The sequence below is a fragment of the Pseudonaja textilis genome, chromosome 1 (assembly GCF_049901715.1).
Source record: "Pseudonaja textilis isolate UNSWEBS1 chromosome 1, rPseTex1.2, whole genome shotgun sequence".
Taxonomy (NCBI): Eukaryota; Metazoa; Chordata; class Lepidosauria; order Squamata; family Elapidae; genus Pseudonaja; species Pseudonaja textilis.
The window spans coordinates 281,278,911-281,304,955 of NC_141990.1; the positions used below are offsets into that span (position 1 = coordinate 281,278,911).

The 26,045-nt window shown below is 37.8% G+C and overlaps 1 protein-coding gene across 14 annotated transcripts in view; it reads left to right on the forward strand.

Annotated features, from left to right (window-relative positions):
- NPAS3 (neuronal PAS domain protein 3) overlaps nucleotides 1–26,045 on the forward strand; it is a 775,438-nt gene that overhangs the window by 432,547 nt on the left and 316,846 nt on the right. For all 14 annotated transcript variants that reach the window (XM_087921893.1, XM_087921891.1, XM_087921890.1 and 11 more), the window contains one exon: nucleotides 6,614–6,696. In XM_087921893.1, coding sequence (XP_087778019.1) covers nucleotides 6,614–6,696 — 83 coding nt within the window. The remainder of the gene's footprint in view (nucleotides 1–6,613; nucleotides 6,697–26,045) is intronic.

Genomic DNA, 26,045 nt, shown 5'->3' on the forward strand with positions numbered 1-26,045 from the left:
TCAAAAATGGCGTTGACCGGGCAGGGTCTTCAGCTGGGGCAGGCAGGGGGCAGCGGCTGAGGGCGTCTGCGTGGGACAATGTTTTACCTGGGCGGTGCAAGTCTATACGAGTATGCTGCTAGGAAAAGGGTCCATCTGGTCATTCTGGGGGACAGAATTTGAGGGGTCTGCTTGTCACCTGCTAGTAACCCTAAGAGCGGTTTGTGGTCCGTGACTAGCTCGAAAAAGTGGCCAAAGAGAAATTCGTGAAATTTCTTCACCGCTGCAACAGCTGCCAAGGCTTCTTTATCGATCTGACTGTAATTGCGCTCTGTTGCAGAGAGCGTCCTGGAAAAAAAAAGTGATAGGGGCCTCGGAGCCGTTGGGGAGCTTGTGGCTTAAGACTGCCCCAATTCCGAAGGGAGATGCGTCTGCTGCCAGTACTAATGGAAGGTTGGGGTCAAACTGGATAAGCACTGCCTCTGATGTGAGTAGCGACTTGACTGTGCGGAAAGCGGAGTCTTCTTTGTGTCCCCAATGCCAAACCGTTTTTTATCCAGAAGTCTGTGGAGGGTTCTGCCACAGAGGCTTTATGGGGCAGGAACGACGCGTAAAAGTTCAAGAGCCCCAAAAAGGCCTGCAGTTCCGCTTTGGAGGTTGGAGTGGGTGCCTCGTGTATTGCCTTAACCTTGGACTCCAGGGGTGAATGCCTGAGGCGTCAATTTTATAACCCAGAAAGTCCACCTGTCTAGTGGCAATGGCACATTTTTCTTTTTTTAACTTGAGGCCATGCTGCCTGAACCTCTCTAGGACTGCTCGAACTCTCTGGAAGAGTTGGGGTCTGTTCCTGGCCGAGACTAAGATGTCATCGAAGTAGGGTACTACTCCAGGAAGGCCCTGTAAAATCCGCTCCATGAGGGATTGAAAAATGCCTGGGGCAACACTTACGCCAAACTGGAGACGCTTGCACCGGAAGGCACCCTGTGGGTGACAATGGTCTGAAGTTCTGCCTTTGGTCATCAACAGGGAACTGTTGATATGCTTGAGACATGTCCAATTTGGGAAAGATAGTGCCAGGTTCAAAAGTATGTAATAAATGCTGAATGACGGGTACTGGATAAGCGCTAACTTGCAAGAATTTATTGATTGTGGTCTTGTAGTCTGAGCAAATTCTCAGGCTACCATCTTTTTGAGGGTGTGACGATGGGCGTCTCCCATTTGGCGAAGTCTGTAGGCTCCAGGATCCCTTGTTTTAGTAATTTATCTAATTCAAGGTCTAATTTAGGCCGAATGGCGAATGGAACTCTGCGAGGTTTTAACTGAATTGGGACTGCCTGGGGATCGACTGAAAATGAGATAGGGGTGCCGTTATAACACCCTAACTCATCACTGAATACGTCTGCGTAATCAGCAAACAGGGAGTCCGTGTCAGAGGTTGAGGTAGCATGGACTCCTGTTAGCCCTAAACCGAGGTGGGGAAACCAATCAAGTCCCAAAAGTGTAGGGAGGTTGCCGCTCACTACCACTAGAGGTAGGTGGCCCTTAAAGGTTTTAAAATTAACAAAAAACTTGCCTCTGCCGATTACAGGAATGGTCTTCCCCTGGTAGTCCTTTAGGCTAAGCTGGCACTTCTGGAGTCGGTTTCTTGATAGGCTGGGTTGAAGCTCCTTGAGGGTGTTCCAGGAAATAATGGAGAGCGCTGACCCGTGTCAACCTCCATGTTGCAAGGTTTACCTTCTAATAAGACGGAAAGAGAGATTTTACTAATAGAATAGCAAGTGTGATTAGCGCAGAGGTGTGTGCGACAGTTTAATACTTGCCTTTGGGGCCCGGCATGTGCGAATGAAGATGCCCTTTGTGCTACGTTGTGTGAGGCTTGGCATACTCTTGCAATGTGCCCCTTCTTATGGCAGTTGTTGCAAGTGGCTCCTTTGAATTTGCATGTGATCCTCAGGTGAGGTCCACCACAGGAAAGGCACAGGGTGATGTGCTTGGATGGCCCGGTGTTATCTTGTCTGGTTCCTGCCTGCGGGCGCCTGGCGTTTGTGAGGCGGTGAATGTCGGCCTCGTCACTTGGGTCTTCCTCGTTGACCACCTCTTCTGAGTGGACGGGAACTGCCGTTTGCTTGGTGACAGGACCTTGGATCTCGGTGGCTGAATGAGATGCCAGCTCCTCTGCCAGGGCTTCCTCGATGGCTTGAGCGAGTTTAAGGTCTTTTTGGCGAGCAGCCGTCTTTGTAGGTGCAGGTCCTTGACCCCGCAGACCAGCTGGTCTAGGAGCATGTCATCAAGATAGCTGCCAAACCCACAATGGAGTGCTGCAGTCCTGAGAGCAGCCATGTACTGATTGATGCTCTCTTTGTCCCCCTGCTTCCTCATTCTGAAGGTGAAGCGTCTGGCAATCTGTGAAGGTCTAGGAGAATAGTGGTTAGTAAGGATTTCTAACAGTTCTGTCCAGGGGACATTCTTTAACTCACGTGGAGCCACAAGAGCTGTGGCGTATCGAAGACGATGGCTCCACAGTAGGTCAGGAAATATGCTTTCTTCGGTGTTCCCCTGCATCAGCCAATCCAATGGCGTCGATGTAATGATTAAACCGATTCTTGTATGATTCCCACTTCTCCTCATCCGGCTTGAACGCTGGGAAGGCTGGATTGGAGTTCATGTTGTGGGTCTACTGGTTAACCTGTTGGGGAAAATGCTCTCTCTCTGGGTAGCAGTAGAGGTTTAGTGCCTGTGCTAGGCAAGTGCTCTCTCTCTCTGGGGTAGCAGTAGAGGTTTAGTGCCTGTGCTAGGCAAGTGACTTCAGCTCTGGGGAAATTTCGCAATTCCCTTCTCTCTCTCTGGGGATCAGAAGGTATTTAGACTGCACGGTCGTTGGCAGCGTCTTTTGAAATTCGCGCCTGTGTGGGCGTTAGCGATTTCGTAATACAACGCTGTGTTGTATTTGAATGTGCTTCAGCTGACAGCTGTTTGAATTTCGCGCCTAAACGGCACGGCGGCTGCAGCTCGCAGCGTTACACTTCCTCTGTAGCTTATGCTAACAAGCGGCTACAGGCGCTTCTCACTTTCACTAGCTTGTTTGCTGATCGCTTTCTCTCTGGGTTGCGATCAGCGTTTGCTTCATTTTGGCTGATCGCTCTCTCTCTGGGCTGCGGATCAGCGTTTTAGTGATTCAGCGTTCGTTCTCATTTCGGGCTGATCGCTCTCTCTCTGGGTTGCGGTCAGCGTTTGCCCTTATTTTGGCTGATCGCTCTCTCTCTGGGCTGCGGATCAGCGTTTTAGTGATTCAGTGTTGCAGCTTGCCTCTGGTAGCCATCCCATCCTCGTCGCCAGTATTAAGTATGGGAAATAAGAGGCTGAACCAGGGCTTAGTGCAACAAGGTTTATTTACAAGGACTGAACGTGCTTGCTCAGCCTGGAACTGGCTCGCAGCGAACAGCGAAAGGGCTGGACCCAGCAGCCTGCTTTTATAGCAGGCTGCTGGGGAAACCCAGCCAATGAGAAGGGGCAGCTGCCCCTGCAGCGTGAACGGACCTGGGTGGGAACTTCTTCAAGGTCCAGGGACATAACAGCAACTAACAAGAAATACACTCAAGGTTGATTGTTGTATATATCACCTTGATTTCCTTTCTGAAATCAAGGTGACAAAGTGTTGGATTTAGAATATTCAGCTTCTCTAACTTTTAGGGTAATACATTACTTCAGCAGGAAATTTGTTGCTTGATATAAAAAGTGCAATGTTTCCTGCAAAGAAATTAAAAGGAATAGCCAAAATGCTACATTTCCAAACCAATATCCCATGTCTACTCTTAAATGGATGTCATATGTCTTTCGGCACTAATAATGCAAATGCCCCTTACAAATCATTTCTATGGAATTTATTCTCACTAGATTGATCAATGATCAGGCCAATTTCAGAAAAGAAACCCATGCTTTCAGTAGCAGCTCCTGAATAGATTGGCCGAGATTTGCCATTAAGTAATGAGTGTTGGGGTCATACTGCATTTACTACAACAATAAGCGTTTTTGCAAAAATATTTCTTCCAGTAATGTAGTAAACTTGCAGATATAGAAGATTTATTCTAATCTAACAATTTCTTGCAGGCATAAGAGCATATACCCTGAGCTTTCTTGTTTACAAGGTTTTGTCTATTTACTGGCAAAAAAGAACCAGTTAATGTACTAACAATTGTCCTGCATTGAATTGGAAGGCTGCACATGTTTTTGAGTTCCATATTAAAAGGATTATCTCTGCTGAGATTGACAGACATAAGGGAAGCTTTTTGTGATATCTAATTTTGTTTCTGGAGATAGGAAGATACTTCACTGCTGACTATATATAACTTCATGCTCCATTTTGTGCATAAGCTGCATATGTTAGTATTATAATCTTTACATTTCAGCACGTATCTGCCTAATAACAAAAGCTCTTTTTGCTGACCCCAATGGATGTTTGTACTATATAATGTGAAACATAGAACTCTTTTATTACAATAAACCAAGACATATAATTGTAACATGGTTCATTTTTGTATGTTCTTGAGCATTTTTAGATATATTAGTGCAATTCCTTAGTGTAATAGATTTATACTTTTAGAACTGTTTGATCCTTTGTAAAATTGGCAGTACCTGCTTTTGATTAATTTCCTGCTCCCCCCTACAAAGTAACAATTTTAGGAAACTAAGTAAGGAGTATGTGGAAGGAAATCTTTTGGAAGCATCTAAGGAACAGTTTCAGTTGCCATCTCAATGTATTTTGTGGAAACCAACTGCAGAAAAGATGGACTTGAACAGAGGAAATTTGAGGCACAGGGAAGACATTGTATTGTTTTCTAATCTACTATCACAACTTTGGAACAGCTCCATGAAGCCTATGCTTCAGACATATAGTACTGCTTGGCAGATACATTTTGCATCCCCCCCCCACAATCATTTCTTATTCAGCTTGATGAAAGAGAATTTGCTTTAGAAATGATTTCAAAGGAGAACAGCTTTTGGCAAAACTCCAAGTGCTATGTTCTTGCATTAGATGACCAAATGGTGTGTGTGTGTGTTTGTGTGTGTCCTTCTCTTCATTGTGTAGTCATTTCTCTAGTGGCCTGCCATCTTTCTAGTTTCCCACATTTCAACTGCATTCCAAGGGAAGATATTATGAGAAAACTTGTTTCACTGGGCCTTTTCAGTATCAATGCCACTGTCTCTGTTAAGAAAAAGACCTTCCTTTGAGAAATTGTGGAAGAATTTCTCTTCCTAGAAAAAAAAGAGCATGCCATGCTCAACAAAGGGCATTTGTGCTTTGTTTTATTTTATTTTGTAAGCATATCTCTTTGCCAGGAGAGAAAGCATTTGATGAGCCAAAGTTGTTTAAAAAGGGAATATAGATGATTTTATTTTTCCCAAAATGTATCTTTCCATCAAGTCTTTGTTGTCTCATTTGCACAGGAGAGGCAGTAGCTGATCTTCAAAATTACAATATATGGCTGCAATAAAGAGTTTCACCCAAATTAAGGCAAAAGCTGGTGCATTCTGAATTGTACTTTAAGGTTTACTAAAGCAACATTTAAATTTCCGCCATAGGAGAGATAAAAATCACAATCTTAACAATGGAGCTTTTTTAAAAAAATACAAGCAAATTTTATAACTTAATCCATATCAGAAGAAAAACAAGTGACATGCATTGGTACATATTTGGTGTTACCATAAGCAGCAGAGGAATTCTTATTGTGATCATATTGTAAATGTGAAATTGATAATTTCACATACCATTGGATGGACATTTTCCATGTCAGAACCATATATTTAATGTTCCTAAGGTTTGGCTTGGAAGATTAGACACATTCCTTTTTATTTTACTACATAAAAATATTTGATATTGACTTACAAATATTAACTATTTGCACTGAAGATATTACCTATTTTGGTAATGTTTTCTGCAACATTAGAGCTACAGATATACTCTTCTATCAGTAGTATTGTATGGGTTTGTTCTGTATTTTTATTTCCTGCAGTCCTAAAATTATTTTTGACGGTGCTGTTTGAAGTGAACTTCTTCAAACAAAAGTTGAAGCTTGTTTATAGAATATATCTTTATTAAATTTTCAAAGTTATAGGTTTCTGAGTTCTATTTTTTTTTTCTAAACTCATTTGATAGAATCAAGCTAATAATAAACTTAAGGCTTTTTATTAGGTTCTTTTTTTTGTAGGTAGGTATATTGCTCAACCAAGGAAAGATGCTTAGAGTTTTAAGATGCTCGGTTTCTCTTTTGCTCATCTATAACTGATCAATATAACAAGTAGCAAAATATCTATGCTTGAGTATAATCGCCCAACTTTGTATCAAGTTAGGTAAATTCTGGATCTTGTATAAACTGATTTTGATTATGGAGGTTCATGTGTAAATGACCTGTGTCTGGAATATTGAACAACTTTGGAATACAATCTTCCACATAAAGAAATAAAGTGGAGAATTAGGATTCCTTTGTTCTTCATAGAATTATAATTTTCCTTAATTATAATTTTTCAAATGTTAATGTTATAGAAAATATTAATGGATAATAATAATAATTACCTAAATTGGGATGCATTATGACTAAATGTGCAGAGATTGTAACATAATCCCTTTTTTATTCAGTTATAGGTGCCCAGCGCAGGAGAAGCCCCAGTGCCCTTGCCACTGAAGTATTTGAGTCACATTTGGGAAGTCACATTTTACAGGTAAAAGCAATGGATTTGCAAACAAACCAACAAATAGTTTAACATGTTTAGTAGCAAGATATAAGACACCTGTCAAATATTTGGATATTGCTATTACTTTTAGAGTCTATACAGTGAGGGTTTGTCTTACAGATTCTTTTTTTTTAAATGAATGGTTGAGAGAATGTTAATGAGAAAGGGGGACAATTATTATTTGTACTGTAACAATTTAAAACTCAGCACATTAGTTGTATTATGTTGTGCAATCTCAATTTGGTCCTGCCAAATATCTATATATTTAAGTATCATTTTGTGAAAAAAAATGTTTTAAACTTGTTCACATGTAGATTTTCATTTTTCTCCTCCTATTGTAGTTTTTCAGCACTATTGCTTCAACTGTTACATTCATTGTGATATTTATATTCCTTTAAAAGATAGCATGTCTTTAACACTTTAGATAAGCAATATAGGGTTCCTCCAAATTTCTTTTAGTAGTATCTATTGAAGACATTATCTTGACAAATGTTATGCCTCAGCCATGTGTTTTCATGTTGGTCTGACACAAGATTCCTAGTAGAATCTTATTTGGATCAGAATCAATATATTTTTTCAGTGTAAGCAAAATATAAACATCTATTTTATCATCAACTTTACTTCTTTGAAGATAATTTCTGTCCCTGTACATTAAACTTTGCATCCAGCAGAAAATATAACTTTAAGTTAAAAAGCAAAGGGCTGAATTCAGGTGTCCTAATAAATCTGTTATACTATATTACAAATAAGTCATGACTTGTCCCCTCCTCTGACTGTTCTATCCTTCTTTGCTAAGGTGCCTATCTTTTGTTGCTATATTTTTGGTGAATTGTTGAACAACAATTGGCAAAATGATTGGCAAAGTAAGTTTCTCAAAAAATAAAAACCAGAATGATTGTAATGATTTTTATTCATCAAGTGAATGGATTTTTAATACATAAGATCTTGGTAAACTTTTATCTTGCATAGCTTTATTGTGTGTGTAATCATAACAATGTTTGCATATATTCCAAAAATTTATGCTGGTTTTAGTTGAATGTGGTTTAATACATTTACTATCTGTTCTGAAGGAGGAAGAAAAAAGATGTTGTTTGATATATTATCACCATTAATAATAATGACTATGCAATCAACTATAACAATAATAACCTTTAGCATCATCAAACAGTAACATCTACTTATCCCAGGTCCTTGGGAATGACTTGAAGAGGGATAAAAATGCCAAATCCAGCCTAAACATCTGGATGACTGTGGGATGAATCATAATAGCATTAAAATAATGTGAGCGTTTGGAAATCACATGAAATCATGTACATAAAATAATAAAAAAAAACATTATTATTATTTGATAAATGTGTATGTCATCCACACTTGCTTGATAGTTAGATGGACCGCATATACATTAAATAAATAAATAACAATTTATTTAACAAAAGGAGTTCTCCTGACTGTGACTTTGCCATCATAATTTTCTTGCAAGTGTTAGCTGGAGATATGCATGGAACATAGAAATAGCTTTGGGTCTTGCTATCTTCTGATAGACTTCTTCATGAATGTATCCAATCTCCATTTAAAGCCATCTAAGTTATTTGACAGCCAGTTTGGTGTAGTAGTAAAGGCAAGTGGCTAAAAATTGGGAGTCTTTGAGTTTTAGTCTCACCTGATCAAAAAACCAGTTGGGTGATCTTGGGCCAGTCACTCTATATAGTTTATATTACTGTGATATAGTGATACATTTCATAGGTTCATTGTGTGAAGGAGTTCATTTTGTCTGTTCTGAATCTTCTTCCATCTGGCCTCGTTGGATGACTCCTGGTCCTAGTGTTTTGAGACAGTTTGATGTGCGCTTTGTAGTCCTTAATCACCATTGTTCACCATTCTTCTAAGCTTCAGGCTCAAAATATTCTAATATTTTCTTATAGCTTATCAAAGTATTGTGGGTAACTTTTCATTTTTATTGCTGTCCTTTAAATGTTGCTCAGCTTCTTTTCCAAATGTGGTGACTTGAACTGTGCATGGTATTCCAGATGTGAGTATCACAAATTTACATAAAGATATTACAATGTGGGCTGTTTTCTTTTTTAATCCACTTCTGATGCTCATTAGCATGGACTTTTTCTTGTTCATGGTTGCTGCTCAGTTGACATCTTCATTAAGCAATCCATTATGACCCCATCAAGATAATTTTCCTGGTTAGTTACAGACTTCTCAGATCCAGTTAGTGCAATGTGCACATACATACATACATACATACATACATACACACATACACACATACACACACACGTGTGTGTGTGTGTGTGTGTGTGTGTTTGCACCCCAGCATATAAATATAAAATATTTATGTTTACATTGAAGCACATTTGCCATTTGGTGGATGATTCATTTAGTTTAAAGAGATCTGTCTGGAGCACAATCACTTGATCTTCACAAGGTTTGGTATCATCCAGAAATTTGGGCATAGATAATACTTATTTATTAGCCAGAATTGTTTATGAATGAGTTAAAAAATACTTCTCAGAACAGATCTTGAGAGACTTCTTTTATTGAGGAAACAGAAATTCCTGTCCTTTGCATTCAGTTAGGAGTCTATAAAAGAATATGTCTTATCCCTTGATTCCTAAGTTTACCCAAGAGCTTTTGATGGACATCAAAGTTTGTTTGAAAATCCAAGTTTACACTGTTGGCAGAGTACCTCCATGTCCCTGAGAAAGTCAGTACAAGCTTAAATATCTATCCTGTATCTTTTGTAGTAAAGGCATACAAGGAATTCATTTCATTTCTTTGCGTGTCACAAACAAATTATATAATCAAAGCAACAATTGAAGTCAGTTATATTTGGGTCAAAGGAATATGACTCAATAACGTAACACCAGGAAAAAGAATTTCTACATACAGTATAACTGAAAAACTCTGATTGAATTCATGGTAGGAAGAGTTTGTTGAGAATAAAGTAATTAACCACTATATTTTTTTTCAGTTTTTGTTCCAACATCTTAGTGACTTTGTCTTCGCTGTCAGGTAAAATATATTAATCATATCTACAAAAAATAATAATCTAAGAATATAGTATCATGGCATTTATTTTGATTATTCTATGAAAAATAGATTAATATGCTGCTACAAATATAGGCAATCTGACTTGCAATCTTTTTCTTTATGAAGTTGTATAAAGACTTAAGATTACAATGAAGACATTGATTGACCTCATCCTTTTAATATAATCAGGAATGACCAGAAAATGTAAGATTAAATATGGGGAAAACTAAAAGTGAGACAATATATTTGCATATGCAAATTAGCTTAATTGATCCTGCTTGCCTCTACAGGGATTTTTCATTACAAACTGGAGTGCTACATTGTTCAGCTCATATTGAGTAATTTAGTAACTAATGAGACCAGTTTGCACTAATTTGCATATGATAAATGAGCTTAATTGCAGTAAATAACTTGGAGGCATAATTACTTAATTTTCCTGTGTTGCATGGCTTTTAAGTTCACATATGAACAACTCAAGATAATTCTGCATATTTAAATATTGCATTTTGAATGTCTTAAACCAAAAAGCATATCTTTGAATGTTATACTGTAAAACAATCAAGTGAGGTTACTGTACTGCTACTTAAACTGTAGACATTATGAAGTGTTGATCTTTGGACAATTATGATTTTATACCCAACCTTGCTAATGACTACACATGTGGCAAAAGTACAATGGTACTTAAAAACCAAGATATTATTTATGTTGGTATGATTCCTTTATCCATAATATAATACTTTGGTATACCATACATTATGACTGCTAAGAGAAGAGATATAACCATTTAGAAAGTTGTTTGAAATTGTGAAGAAAAACAGGACCCAAAGATAATGTTCTTATCTGCAATCTAGATTTTAGACAATTATATAAAACCTATGTACAGAGGTAGGAGTAACTTGATTCAATAGAGCAAGTGATTCATTAGCAGCGTGGAACTTTATGAATATTATCCTTCCAAGTACATGCTAAATACATTTTATTACACTTTAAAATCCAAATCACATGGATTTTGATATATATGGATTTATCCAGGGTATACATTGTCGGCAATCTAAATAATATTTTTGCTTCAGCTATTTTTGAAAGCTACTGGAAAAATCATCTAAATCTATAGAAACTGTTTTGTTGTTGTTGTTGTTGTTGTTAATTATGCAATAGGATCCCTGAAAATTTTACTTCTTCCTTTCTTGCTTCCTTCCTTCTTTTCCTTTCTCTTTCTTGCTTCCTCTCTCTCTTTTCTCTTTCTCTCCTCCCTCCACCTTTTGCTATCTCTCTCTCCCCTCCTTCATACCTTCTATCCAGCCATCCATTCATCCCTATTATTTAAAAAGTGCATCTCAATAAAACGTGAGTTTCTACAAGAATCTGTGTATAGGATTTCACAGGGAGCAAGTATAAGGAGCCTATCTGAACTATGCATGAACTGTGGAGTACATGGAACAGTCTGTATAAATAACTGTCTCAGAACAGAACTTCTCCCTGAAATAGTTCTGTTTGTTGAATTACTGTCCTCTCATTCCACTAAATTTGGGCACAAGATAGCTAATGATAATGACATTGAGACAAGGTAGCTAATGAAAGTAAAACAAAATAGAAAGAAATTAAAAACTCAGGTGTCATGCATTCCATTATAGAACCACAAATGCTTGGCACCCTTCCATCCAGTCTCCTGTCCTGAGGGAAAAATGAAGTCTTAAAGGCCCTCCATGCCACAGGGAGAAGGCTTGCTATTGCTAGATCCCAGCAGATGATAGCATTTAATAGACAGTTCCTATAGTAAGTCGACCCAATCCAATATGGAGGGAAGGGTAGATAGCAATAATATTTAGACTCACAGTGCTTTATAGCCCTCTCTAAGCAGTTTACAGAATTAGCATTTTTTCCCCAACAATTTGGGTCCTCATTTTACCCACCTCGGAAGGATGGAAGGCTGAGTCAACCTTGAGCCTGTGAAGATTGAACTCCTGGCAGTGTTCTGAATTAGCTTGCCGTTAGCTTGCAATGGTTATACACTGCACCACCATGCACAGCGTTATCAGAGAGAGAAAATGGGCCTGCAGATAACCTGGCCCTTTGCCATATGGGTCCTTAAAGGGCATAATCAGCACCTTGAATGGTGACTGGAAAGAAAATGGGAACCTGTGCAACTTCTACACTAGCAGTGTAATTACTTACAGCAGTGTTGAATATTATAAGCTGCTCAGAGTTGCTTGATAGTGAGATAGGTGTCATATCAATTAAATAGAGTAAAAAAAAATTCTTTTCACTTTTCACTTAATAAAGTAAGCTGCTATGGCAATCCATTGCCAAATTTGATTTACAATGTAGCTGCATATGTCTCTAGGAAAAGTGCAATATAATAATGTAATTTTTATCTCACAGATGTACTGGGGTAATAAAATAAATGTCCTGATTGGTCTGTATCAGTTATGTATATTTTTCTATATCAACTTACAAATTTATACTAAACCAGAATTAGAATATTTTATTCACTGATTTATTTTACTTTTACCATTTTTCTCTCAAATACATTATACTTTCTGAATAAGTCTGATCACTATAAATTATGGCATTATCGTCTTATGTCCTTTGTTGCTTAGTTTTATAGAGCCAGTCATGTGTTAAAACTCTAAATGGCTTGGATACCGGCTATCTGACGAACTGCATCTCATACTATTAACTTGTGAAGTCACTTAGATAATCAGGGAACAGGTTCATATTAAGAGGCAGTTTTACAGTGCCTTCTTTAGTTGACAGAAAGCACACATGGTGGAAGCAAGGGGGTTAAAGTGGTGAAAACAGCAGTGCAGTGTATTCTGGCATTGCATGTGCACTGTGGCACACCCAAGAGAACTGGAATTTGCAGCACAATGCTGGATTGGTCATTCTGACACTAGTGGTTAGCATATCGGGCAGAGTCTTCTCTTCTTTGGCCCTTAAACAATGCAGCTGGAGGAAGTGAATTGGGGCTTCACTTTTTCATTGTATAGGAATATAGCATCTTCTTCCACTATGATTTTATTAACCATATTAACCATATTGACATTCGTTTTATTGGGAAAATTAATTGCCAACTTCTGCTGTTGGGTTTTGCCTATTTCCTTGTTGTATTCTCTCTTCCAAGATTCAAATTTAAAATGGTTTTTCAACACAGACTTTTAAACCTGTGTTTTATGTGGCAACCATGGGACACGTAGTTTCAGCACTTGTTGATATTGTCTGAGTTGACATTTCCACAATCAAATCTATATTATATCAAACCTAAAGAATAGAATTATTTGCAGCCTCTTTGAGGTCCTACAGGGATTTTCTTATTCCCTACTACAACAATGCTGCATTTATAGAAACTTCATTTAGTGTTGATTTTACCCTGCAAACATCTGTAGATTACTTAAAACATTGACAATGTAAAATCACTTATTATTTCCTCAAAAAACAGATTTTATATGAGATAGAAATATTTTAGGATGATTAAAATGTTATAATTTCTGAATGAATACTTTCTAAAAAAATCTCAGAGTTTTCAGAAATAACTCATAAATTAGAAATTGGAAATTTTATGTGTATCTTAATTATTTAGAGGATGCCATATATACTTGTGGATATTCTGAAAGTTTTAGGTGCCAAAAAATCAGGTTTGGCTTATCCACAGATGGGCTTATCTGCAAATATACATAGCAATACTTCTTTTTAAGTACCAGTATTTCCTATATATACTCGTGAATAAGCCCATCTGCAGATAAGCTGACCCTCGATTTTTTAAGCGAAATACTATGAAAAAATGCAGATCAGCTTATCTGTGGTTAGCATATTTTTCATGGTGAAAAATTTGAGGGTTGGCTTATCTGCAGATGAGCTTATACACGGGTGTATATGGTAATTGGATAGAGGCAGAACATGGGATACCTTAGGCAATTCTTAATCATAGAACACATTTCTTTGGACCCAATTCTTGCCTTCTGGTTATGACAGTAAAAGATTCCACTGCCATTGGTCCTCTGCTATCAGTGCCTAACTTTAGAAAGGAAAGAGGCATGCTCTGTGGTAGATTGAAGATGTTATTAAATCTGCTGAATCCAGTGCCCTCTTATTTCCTTGATATGTTTCTTTAAAAAGGGAAGGTGCGGGCAGTCTTGGACCTAGTGTAGTCATACTATCTTCCTTAAGACTAATGGAAAAGTGGAATGGGTTGGGGGATTTAAAATAAGAAAAACTAAACCAACTTCTCCAAACAAACTTTCTGCTTTCTGGTCCAAGGCCGGCAGATCTTTGAAACTACCGTAGTAATAGAGAATTTCCAACCATATCTGGCACCACCTGGATTTTTTGGAAATGTTGCTATGGATGCTTTGCATCCCCATTACTTCTTAAGGATTGTTCGGCTTGCATTATTTATAAAATCTATTATTTAATCCCCTTATGAAAATATTATTTGGCTATTTGTTGATTTACTTAATTGAATTAATTTTAACCTTCAGCAATGATTCTGAAGCAATATAGATGCTGGGCTTCCTGTACATGTAACCTAATGAGTCCAGTTTTCTTTCTGCGAATATCTGTAGTTTCTGTATTATTTATGATAAGCATGGGGAATGATCCTAGAGACTATTATGTTGGTCTTTGCCGTGATATTTTGATGTACAATATTGAAATTCTGAAAATAAATAAGGGATGAAGCAATGGGAAACAGAAATGTCTTATTAATGGGATTCTTCTTTATGTAGATTTTGACATCTTGAATATTGACTAGGTTTTCTTCTGTTCAGCCTCAGTGTTTATTTGCTCATGTAAAATAGAACAACAAGGATGCTCTAAAGGTATTTGCAAGTGTCTTTTAATGCTGCCTTCCAGAAGTGAGAAAAAAGTAGAATACTGAAACATGATTCTGAAGCAGCTTGACAAAATATGGATGGTGTAAACTCACTACAATTAAACTTTAATACACCAGTTTTACAGAATTTAGCCATTTTAAAGAGTTCTTTTGAGATATTAAAAGATATTATATGGATTCCAAATAATAGAAATATGTATATGATCAGTCAGAGGGATCCTTTAGAGATTATCTGATTGTAAATTACCAGTATTTTTATTTATTTTATTTTATTTATTAAGCCTGTGGCATTCACTGATATACAAATAGAGTATGTGGACAATGCAATATAGGAGGCAAAAAATTAAATTAAAACCATAAAAAAATCACCATAATATGGGGCCATAAATTTGCAATGGGATTGAAGTTATAATTTTATATGTAAGGAAGCTACCATCTAACTGATGTGGCTGTGTTGAGATCATCCCAGGTGCCTTGAAATTTCCTTCTTGAATTATATGGTATAGTTTGCTCCAGAAAACCACTGACACATTGCGGGCTTTAGCTATTCCCCACTTAAAGAACTTTGCCTTAGTCCTGGCATGGCCTGTCCTGACTATTCAGGTGGCTTTATATTTTTCAGGGCAACTGCATTCCTGGAAGTGGTTTTGTTGGATCTGCGTGATCTGTTTGGTTGTGGTTATTAAAGGTTGCCCTTCTTAATTGCCATTCTTTATCTACATTGTAAGACTGTACAGGTAGTCCTTGACTTACATTTAGCGGTTCGTTTAGCGACCGTTCAAAGTTTCAGCGGCATCGAAAAAAGTGACTTATGACTGTTTTTCACACTTATGACCATTGCAGCATCTCCATGGACAGATGCTTGGCATGCTATGGTGGTAGCAGTGTCCTGGGGTCACGTGCTCAGCTTTTGAAACCTTCTGACAAGCAAAGTCAATGGGGAATCTGGATTCACTTAACAACCATATTACTAACTTAACAAATGTAAATGGGACAAAATTCACTTAACAAATGTTTCACTTAGCAACATAAATTTTGGGCTCAATTGTGGTCATAACTCAAGGACTGCCTGTAATATGTTATCTCAAATTGGTTTACTAGACCTAAGACTGGTCAGAGGTACAGAGTCTAATATTGGAAGATTGTATTGGAAGATCTCTAGGAGTTGATGGCATGGTTATCTTATTCCACTCTTGAACTATCTGAGAACAGGATGGGCAATGTTAGAAAAAACATGGAGCCATGATAGTGGTATGGATTTAAGGGTTCCAGATATTATTCTTCAGGATGCACTCTGGGTTGGTTATCTGGTCCTGGGGACTGGCCCAGATTGGCTCCTGCATCATTATCCTGGAACATGTATTCACCTTCATTCATGAGATATTATTCTCCTTATGTCATTAAGATGAACATCAATCTTGTTGGTATGACAACCTTTTCCCTATACAGGTGCGCAACATTCAGTGACAGAATATTCTAATGACTGTGCCACTACAAACAGTGTTTTTTGCTTGTGTTTCCCAACCTGTTTCTGTGATTTTCCTAATCAAGTTGTTTCTGGTTTCCAATTTTTGTCCCATTACTTCACTGTTTTCCACATGCAAGGACTTGATCAAGGATATTTTGAATGGGAGTTGTGTTTTATCCTCTTTCCACAAAACAATAGGTTTAATTCTGTTTTTGCTATATGATTGCTTAGGTAAAACTTCAGTTTTATTTGGACATAGCCCGATTTCTCATAATGTTGACTTTGTGACCCCAGATCCTTCATAAGAATGTATTCCACTTCCTCAATATCCTTGGTTTGGATAGCTATTGCCGTACCATCAGCAGAGCAGAGTTAGTTTCTGGTAAATCACTAGTATATACATTAAATAGAGTCACAGTGGCTCAATGGTTAGAGTGCAATACTGCAGGCTACTTCTGCTGACTGCTGGTTGCCTGCAATTTGGCAGTTCAAATCTTACCGGGCTCAAGGTTGACTCAGCCTTCCATCATTCCAAGGTGGGTAAAATGAGGACCCAGATTATTGGGGGCAATATGCTGACTCTGTAAACCACATAGAGAGGACTATAAAGTAGTATATACAGTAAGTCTAAGTGCTATTGCTAAATAGGAATGGTGTGGAATTGGAACTGATCCCATGGCAAGCCAATCTTAATGAAAAAGGATTTACTAGTGGTACCTCCGACAGCAGGGGTATCAAACTGACAGCCCGTGGGCCAGAGGCATCATGTGCAGGCTACATCCACCCCAGCTCGTCAAAGGCAAAAAACATGACAATACCTCACATGACGCAATCGAGTTTGACACCGGTGTCCTACAGTGACCTTGAAGTATCGGGTTTTTTAACATGTTCTTCAGAAGGCTTGTTATTTTAAGATACAGAATAGTTTTCTTCATCTTGAGCATCAAACCATCAAGCCATGCCATATCATAAGCTGCAGTCAAATCAATAAAAGCCATGGAAATTTTTAGTCCTTTTTGGAAACCAGTTTCGATAAATGAAGTAAGAGCCAGATGCTTGCAGTAACTTGTCTTGGTGCAAAACCCAACCTGGAAAGAAGGGCCACCCTATCAATATGTAATAAATTACCATTCCAGAAGTTTATAGCAAATACTCAGCAGAGCTAGAAGGCAGTAGCTTGCTGGGTCATTGGGTGGTTTTCCGGGTTTTAGGATAGCAAGGTTTTGGGATGTCTTGAACTGGCTGAGGATCTTTCCAGTGTTCAATATTTTGAATTGGGCCTAGAAAACTGTTATCAGTCAGTGTAGTGACTTAAGAAGAGGTGTGTAAAGCAATAACTGTCATTCTAGGAGGGACCCTCAAATGTATGCACCAACTCCCTCAGGAGAAGCACAAAATAATGCATCCAAAATAAGTACTGGGACTGATATCCCTGGGAATGATATTTCTGGATATCCAGTGTCCTACATACTGATGTAAAGCCACTCAGTCTTGGAGAGATTTAGTCATTGTTCATTTGGCCATATTCAGTTCCTGACAGCCTTTCTGTATCACCTCCAGTGTGACTCAAGGTGTCACAGAGTGACATCAGCATATTGATGACAACTCATCACAACTGATGAATGACACGTATGATACAAGCAGATCCATATAAATTAAATTAAATTTTTGGACTGTGGGGGCATCAAACCTTAAAGTATCCCATATTGGAACAACCAAGGCATTGAGCATTATGATGACCAAAGAAGCGTTCACAAATCAACTTCCAGGAAGGGCAGAAAACTTGTCAGGTGACCGTGGATTGAAATTTCATACAGGAACAATTGGGAATAGGTCCCAAGAAACAAGAAAGTCCCAAGGCAAGAATGCTGAGCTAAAAGAGGCAATAAATTGAAAGCATTCAGTTTAAGAAGCTGCAAGTTGAATAAAAAAAGAAGGAAGAATAGGGAAATTATATCTGATATTAGAAAAGACTAATGAGATAAGCCTGAGGCTGGGAAGAATTATATATTGTTCACTGAGGAACAGAAGACTACTTGAAAAGCTATTCAAGAGGTTTTAAGTTAAAATAAGAGGAAACAGATATGGAAGCAATTCTTCATAAAGAAGACAGTTAGGAGGGCAAGTTCTGTGGATGAGTTACAACTAGAAGCAAGGGACATAAAAGTTATACTGCAGTATTGGAACTCAGATACAATTTTCTGTCTGTTACCAATGAAGTAGCCTCTCAGTTTTCAGGAGAAAATGAGAGACTCTGTAAAAGAGGAGAGAAAATCGTAGTCACTGAAGGGCACAGAGAATGCAAGTGTGTACTATAAAAAGACAAAGGGGAAGAATCATGGAAACTGGTGATTTGCTGCTATGAAGACTTAAAACTTTGACTGGACACCTTGGCTTGTGAAGAAGTAGAATGTTTACTAGGATTGTGTGGAAAAACAACTTCCTAGACTTTTCAGATCCATGGAGAGTTCTCCATGCCTCTAAAACTTGAGGTTAGAATAAATGAAACTGTAAAGAATAGCTATATAGCAGGAGTGTCAACTCGATTTCATTGAGGGCCGCATTAGGGTTGTGTTTGACCTTGGGAGGCCGGGATGGGCATTGCCAGCTCGATGTCACTCATGTCAGGGGTACTTGTGGGGGCCCAAGTGCTCTGCCAGTGAAAATGGGCTCCAGAGCTCCATTTTCAGCTGCAATGGCCTCCTTCAACCCTTTGCCAGCGAAAACAGAACTGATGAGGCCCTGCAGAACTCCATTTTCATTGGCAGAGGTACCATGGGCCAGTCCTTTGCTGTTTCCAGGGTGGCCCTGCAGGCCAGATCTAAGTACCCCGTGGGCCTTGAGTTTGATACCTCTGTTATATAGCATTATTACTCCAGATTTTGAAAGTCTTGGTAGAAAGTTCAAGACCATGGGGTATGGTATTCTCATCAACCTTTCCACACTGTAGCAGATAATGGAAAAGAGAAAGAATATGCTAATAATGTATCCAACACTTGATTCAAAGAGAGTATTATTGGGAAAAATACATTTTTGGTACTATTGTCTCAGTTATTTGGATGATTAACTAGTGATATAAGTAGGGATGAAGTGCATACGCATTACTTAAAATGTGTGTGCCCAAAAGGAAACCCTGGAATAAGAACTTGAGAAAACTTGAAGTATTGCTGAGATGGGACCTCTTAAACCTCATTAAAAATCAGAAAGAACATTGGTTCATAATATTCATGGCTTTCACTTTCTATCCATTAATGCTGAGTGTATAGGATAGATACATAATGAGTTTGATCTCTTGGTACAGAAAAGCAAATATGATTTAATGGAGAAACAGAGATCTAGTGGGATTATTCCCGTGACTGCAATGCAGCAATTAGAGGATGCAATTTATTTAAAAATAACAGAAGTAATAGAAATGAAGAAGGGTTGCACTGTATGTTAAAAATATCCATTCCATTTTTACTATTAAAATTTACTCTCTCTTGTCATATTTTAAAATTAATTGATTTTGGTAGTAACATATGGTTAGCAAATATAGTGTGTGTATACCAGCTGTTTGGAGAATAAAAACTGGTTCTTGAGCAAATATGTTGATATATTAATTTTTTCTTTTTCTCCCCTTTTATCATTATTTTTACCCATTTACAAAGTTTTCGTTTGAGCAGATCCAAGGATATTGGAGGCTACTTTTTCTGAAAAAGGTTTGTGGTCTGAATACCAACTATTAATTAAGAAATGATCTTTGAGATACAATAGCAATAGCACTTAGATTTATATACCACTTCTCAGTGCTTTGCAGCCCTCTCTAAAATAGTTTACAGAATCAGCATATTGCCCCAAACAATCTGGGTCCTCATTTTACCCACCTCAGAAGGATGGAAAGCTGAGTCAACCTTGAGCCTGGTGGGATTCGAACTGCAAACTGCAGGCAGCTGACAGTCAGCAGAAGTAGCCTGTTGTACTATATTCTAACCACTGCACCACTACAGCTCTATATAGATGCTACAGTGCTACATTGGTATTTACAATAGTTCTTTACTTAATATTGAAATAACTGGCTAAGCTTAAGATTCTGTTATAACCTTCATGGTTTCTCCAGGTTCATTTATTATACCAAGTGTTCTGTCTCACCTTTCTTCTTTCTCAAAAGATGAAAGAGGACAAACTCACACAAACACAGGCAGGCAAGCTGGCTCGGACTTCACAGAGTTAATTCTTTGGAACTGATAACGTCCTTGGCATTCCAACATGCTCTGCCTGCCAAGTCCGAACTGATAACAAGTAAAAAGCTACTTACAGAAAATTACAAGGCAGACCACAAAGAAAAACCTGAAGTAAGATCAAACTTTGTCCCGTACAAAGTTCCAGCCGACAACACACCCACTTTTATCCCTTGTGGGGTGTGGCTAAATGACTCAGCTCACTCTCTGACCCTCCCATGCCTCCTACGTTGCTGCTCACATTTCTCCCTACGACGCTGCCTAGGATCAAGCCAACATTCTTCCTCCTGACTCCCTGTCAGGGGCTGCTCTGATATGCCTTCCTCCTGATTAATCTCAGGCTGTTCCTCTCGGTTGTCTGATGAAACCTGAGGCATTATCAGGGAGGAAGGCATTGCCAGAGAGGAAGGTCCTGGGGAGGAAGGCATTCCCAGTTCCATCTCCTCATCTTCCGAGTCCTCTTCCTCTAACAGCACAGGCTCGGGAATCGGAGCCACAACACCAAGTATGTTGGAAGTTTGCCTAAATTTTTAAATCTGATGATTCTGAACCCTATATTTGTGTTGTATACATGCATTCTTTCCAGGCTACTGGGCTTCATAAAGCCTTGAAAGTGGCATGTTCTTAGAACGTTATCCAGTATAACAACTTTTTCTAACTTGATGCTCCTTGCTGGTGTTCTGGTTTATATTTCCCAGAATGGAACCTTGAATATCTGAAGAGCACCAGTTTTGGAAAGATTAAACTATGGAGCCAGCCTTTTGTGGGCAACAAGATGAAGTAGCTAACTGTCCTCAGTTTCATAGAGGAAGCATCCCCTCCTGCATTTAAGATATAACTTAGTGTCTGAAATACTTACATATATCAAAGTTTTGTTATTGTTATTATTATTATTCAAAGCAATAAAACAATTGAAATACAAGAATCACATCAGTCTACTAGATTTCCCACATATTTCCTTTTGCTTGGTCATTTATTTTAACAGAAAGCATTAACAGAGGAGAATATTTATAGCCAGAGTTGAAATGAGGGTTCCCTTGGTTCTCTCTGAATTTGATTGTTTTTTTGCAGATGCTTCATTACCCAACTAAGTAACCTCATCAGAAAGCATGCCACACCCAACCAATATCTATCTGTACTGGTCCAGAGAGCTGTGGTTTAATGCTTTCTCCTTTAAAAAAACCAGATGTCTATCAAAATTAACTTTGATTTCAAAGGAGAACCTTATGTGGCATTTGCAGTTCTACTTGAGAAAATAACTCACATGTTCCTTTTGCCATACAAACATAGTTGCACATAGATTTCATTATTTTATAAAATATATTAATATCAAGCTCATTAACTTAAAGCTGCATATATTTTGCATTTTTAAAAATTACCTTGAAAGCAATTGTGAATTTTGATTTATGTATGCAGGTGTGTCAAAATTTACCAATAGAAGTGCTTTCCATAGTTATTTAGGATTAAAAAACACTTTAAAGATTTTTTTAATTGAGTGATATACCCCCTGACTATGTGCCAGAACATTTCTCATTTATATTATACCTGCAAATCACCTGTGCTGAATTAATTGAAAACAGTTGCATTCTGCAATATGCATGCATAATAAAGCATACTTTGCTTATATATTTCTCCTCAGTGAGAGAAAAGTACCTGAGGTCTTAACTACATGACTAGAGGGCATGGAAAATTGACACACAGCAGATAGGCAGTTGGGTTTATCAACAAAGCCAGCAGTAGGCCAGCAAAGACAAGCTGACATGCAGATGCAGTGGATAAGAATTCCATCCAGAGATTCCTGAGCATATGGAACTTGCATCTGCCAGTGTGATTGTAACAGTTGGCTCTCCAAGTTTGAACAGCTTTTATGGAATTAGGGGGCAGCAAATCTAAGCAGTACTTTTTCTGAAAGAGTAAACTAGCATTCTTAAAACTCAGGTGATACTTTGGAAAGAACTTAATGGGTCAAAGCATGACTTAGGTTTCAGTCAATGTTTCATAGAGTGAAAACACAGCCGAATGGAAATAGTAGGAATACATTAAACTACAAGTAAATTTAAGAGCTAAGGCCACTGCTTAATTCAGGATAAATTGTTTGATCCATTCTGTGATCTACTGCTCAAGTGGAAGGAATTAAACACAGGGTGGTCATCCTGCGAAATGTGATCTGAAAAAGGAGTAAAATGTTATAAATGACAGAGATAAAGAAGACTTAGCATATTCTAAATTCCAGGAAAGTTGGGGCTGTACTAGGGGTGGTAAAATCAGTTGAGTTGTATTTCATTTTTTTCTATTTTAAATCTATTCCATCCAATTTCTATATTTTATTAATCTCAGATTATATATAATTATGAGAAAGAGAGAAATTTAGCTCCACTTAGCTCTGAAAATATAAACGATCATGTTATCTCATCTTCTGGTTTACCATTGTGTCATATACAGTCATCTTTGTCTGACAGATCTGAGACAAGGAAACATCATTAGACTTTACAAAAAATAGAGCCTTACTTGACTTGAAATGATAAGCCTGAGAATTTTAAACATTCAGCTCAGTGTTTCCATTTTTTCACACTTCCTGTTTTTGTAACAGCCCAAAAGAAGTCTAGAGAACTTAAAATTAGCTTATCTTTTTTTCTGTTAATTTAGTATTAATAAAGATATAGCCTAGTATTATTTTGAGTGGATTTTGTTTTTTCTTAGACTAATATGGTTAAGGTTGCTTTTCTTGAATATATGCTTTATATCTACAATTAAGGAAAAAAACTGTTTATATGGCTGCTTCTATGACTGGGGGGGGCAGTGGGGGGCTTACAAAAATAAAAATCCAATATACGAACAGTACATTATTTCTTTCTGTATCTGTAACTTTGTCTCTTGAGCAAACAACTAGCCAGAAGTGGAAATACTGATCAAATATTATACTCTAAATAACTAAAAATAAGACAACTAAATAACATAACAATGATATCTAAGTAATATAAAATTAGGATTTAAGCAATATATATCTTTGGGTGTATTGTATGTATGTATTGTATGTATTTATATCTTGAAAATATATACCTTTGTAATGTTATCATTTTTGATAACATTTTTTGTTACCTTTTGTTGTTGTTTTCATTTTAGAGAAATAAACTTCGTATAAAAAACATTAGGAATTATTTAATTCCAGCTGAGCAGGCAACCTGCTATAACCAGATAGAATAAATGACCAGCCTATAGTGTGTAGATCTATAATAGAGTTGTATAAATCAGGCCTCTAAATGTTCATAGCAGAATGGTGCAGCAAATGTAATGAAAAGCAACAATTATTTTTCTATTTTAGAAATAGAAAATAGAAAAGATAAGCAAATAAGATAAAGCCAGATTTTTCTTTTAGTTCCAAGTTTATTATTTAATTGTTAAGAGTCAAAAACTACTGCAAATAAATTGAATTATCTACCAGGATGTCACAATCTGCCTGTCCCAGCTTTAAAAGAAATCAACAATCTCCTTTCATTATCCCTTAGCATTTAGAGCAGAGCTCCTTCAATTGGAGAATGTTAATGCAAAGAAGCATTTTAAAATGAAAGAGTTGGCACGTGATTCTTAAAAAGAAAGCCACCTTTTTGCCAAAGTTAGCTTTGTCAGGGATTCTGCTCTTTTAATAGGGGAGAGATCTTTGCATTTTTTAAAATATGCAGACATGAGCAAACAGTATTCAGTGCAAACATGTAGTCAAGCAAATAAGTGTATATTATACAGTGGTACCTTGGTATTCATCATTAATTGGTTCCGGGAGGGGTGTGATGAGTAACAAACATATTTTTCCCATAAAGAATAATGTAGTGACATTGACATCGACAGCTTGTTCTAACTTGTGCACTAAGTGCCAAATAAAAAATGAGTACCGGGACAATTTTTTTACATCAAAATGCATTAAGCACCAAATTCGATGAGTTTCAAAGCAGTTGAGTAAAAAGGTACCATTGCGTTGAGAATCTTTTTTTTCAACCACACAGAACCCTATCCTATAAGCCTCTTTTGACATGTAATATAAGAGGAAAAACTAGGAAAAATACCAGGCAAAGCAAGCATTAATTAATGTTCTATAGGAGAGCTGTCAAACTCGATTTCATTGAGGGCCGATCAGTGTTGTGTTTATCTTGGGGGGCCAAGATGGGTGTGGCCAGAGTGGGCATGGCAAGCATGATGTCACTGACATTGGGGAGGTGCCTGTGATGGCCCGAACAGTCTGCCAGTGAAAATGGGCTCCCAAGTCCCATTTTTGGCTGCAACAGCCTCCTGCAACCCTCCGCCAGCGAAAACGGAGCTCAGGAGGGCCACGGGTTGGTCCTTCATTAGTTCCAGGATGGCCCCAGGGCCAGATCTAAGCACCCCATGGGCCGGATCTGTCCCTGGGCCTTGAGTTTGACACCCATGTTCTATAGTGTCTTAATATTATATTGGTATTAATGCAGAAATCTATGGCTCAGAGTAGGGGGAAAACCCATTAAGATAAACTCTGATAATCCTGAAATAGATTCTCAGGGATATTTTGTCATCTATCCAGTTTTTTAGAAAGTACTGAGGGAACTTTACTTCCAAAAATATTAATGCCAGAAAAAGGTCTTAAGTGTCCAGTTGAGGGCATTCCAAATTCGGTACAAGATATTGCTGATTGCTTTTTCATTTGATTCGCAGCAAACAACAAGCTTAATATTGCACCAAATACAGATCACATTTACTCATGAGTAGGTTTTCTAACGTTCAGTTGGATTAAATCAGAAATATATCTTAAAACACATTTGAAATCCTTTCATCTATGAGATCAATACAAGGCTGCCTGACTTTACTCAACTAATACTAATGTAATTCTTTGAAGTTTCTTTTTTCTTTTTCCTGCAGTCACACATAAACTGCAGCTAGAATTTTGCAGGCTGTTCACCTGTCGCTTCAGTCCAGTAAGGTATTACACATGAATATAATAATATGTCTACTTCCTCTTAAGCCTCATGCATCATATCAATAGTTTTGGAAGTGAGCAATTGAGAATATTAAGTTTTAGAAAGCACCGTGGAATGTTCCCACCATTAGATACATAGTTATGCAACTGTCTAGAGCAGAAGTCTCCAGCCTTTCTGGCTTTGAGGAGCGGCCAGGGAAATGGGAATGGTTCCACGTGAGTGGCGGATGAGCACAAATGCATGTGCATACAATTCCATTTGTGTGAGGGGCAAACACGTGTGTCTGCTGCTTGCACAAATGGACCTCCATGTGCATGCTTGCCCACTGCTTCTGTGTCCCAGTCATGAATGGCCTGCTGCCTGGTAGTGGGTCTAGACTCTAGAGCAGGGGTGTCCAACCTTGGCAACTTTAAGACTTGTGGACTTTAACTCCCAGAATTCCTCAGCCAGCAAAGCAAATTCTGGGAGTTGAAGTCCACAAGTCTTAAAGTTGCCAAGGTTGGACACCCCTGCTCTAGACTATTTCCCAGAGGAAATAGATGCCTATCTATTTAAAAAAGCAGTGTCTTTTCTGAGCTTTTGCTCATCGTTCAGAAAGCCGTTTCTTTATTTTACCTTTGTAAAACCTCTCAAATTAAATATTCCTGAAATTATTTATGAAATATATATTATCACTTGATTACTTATGAAGTCAATAGCAAATTGTATATAAAACTGAAATTAAAGTCTCAGTTCAGACTTTTAAGTTATAATAGTACTAACTGTTTTTTTAGTTTTCTATATCTGACAGGTACAGGATAATTTAGTTAATGGTTGAGTAAGTAGCAGCTGTGGATATG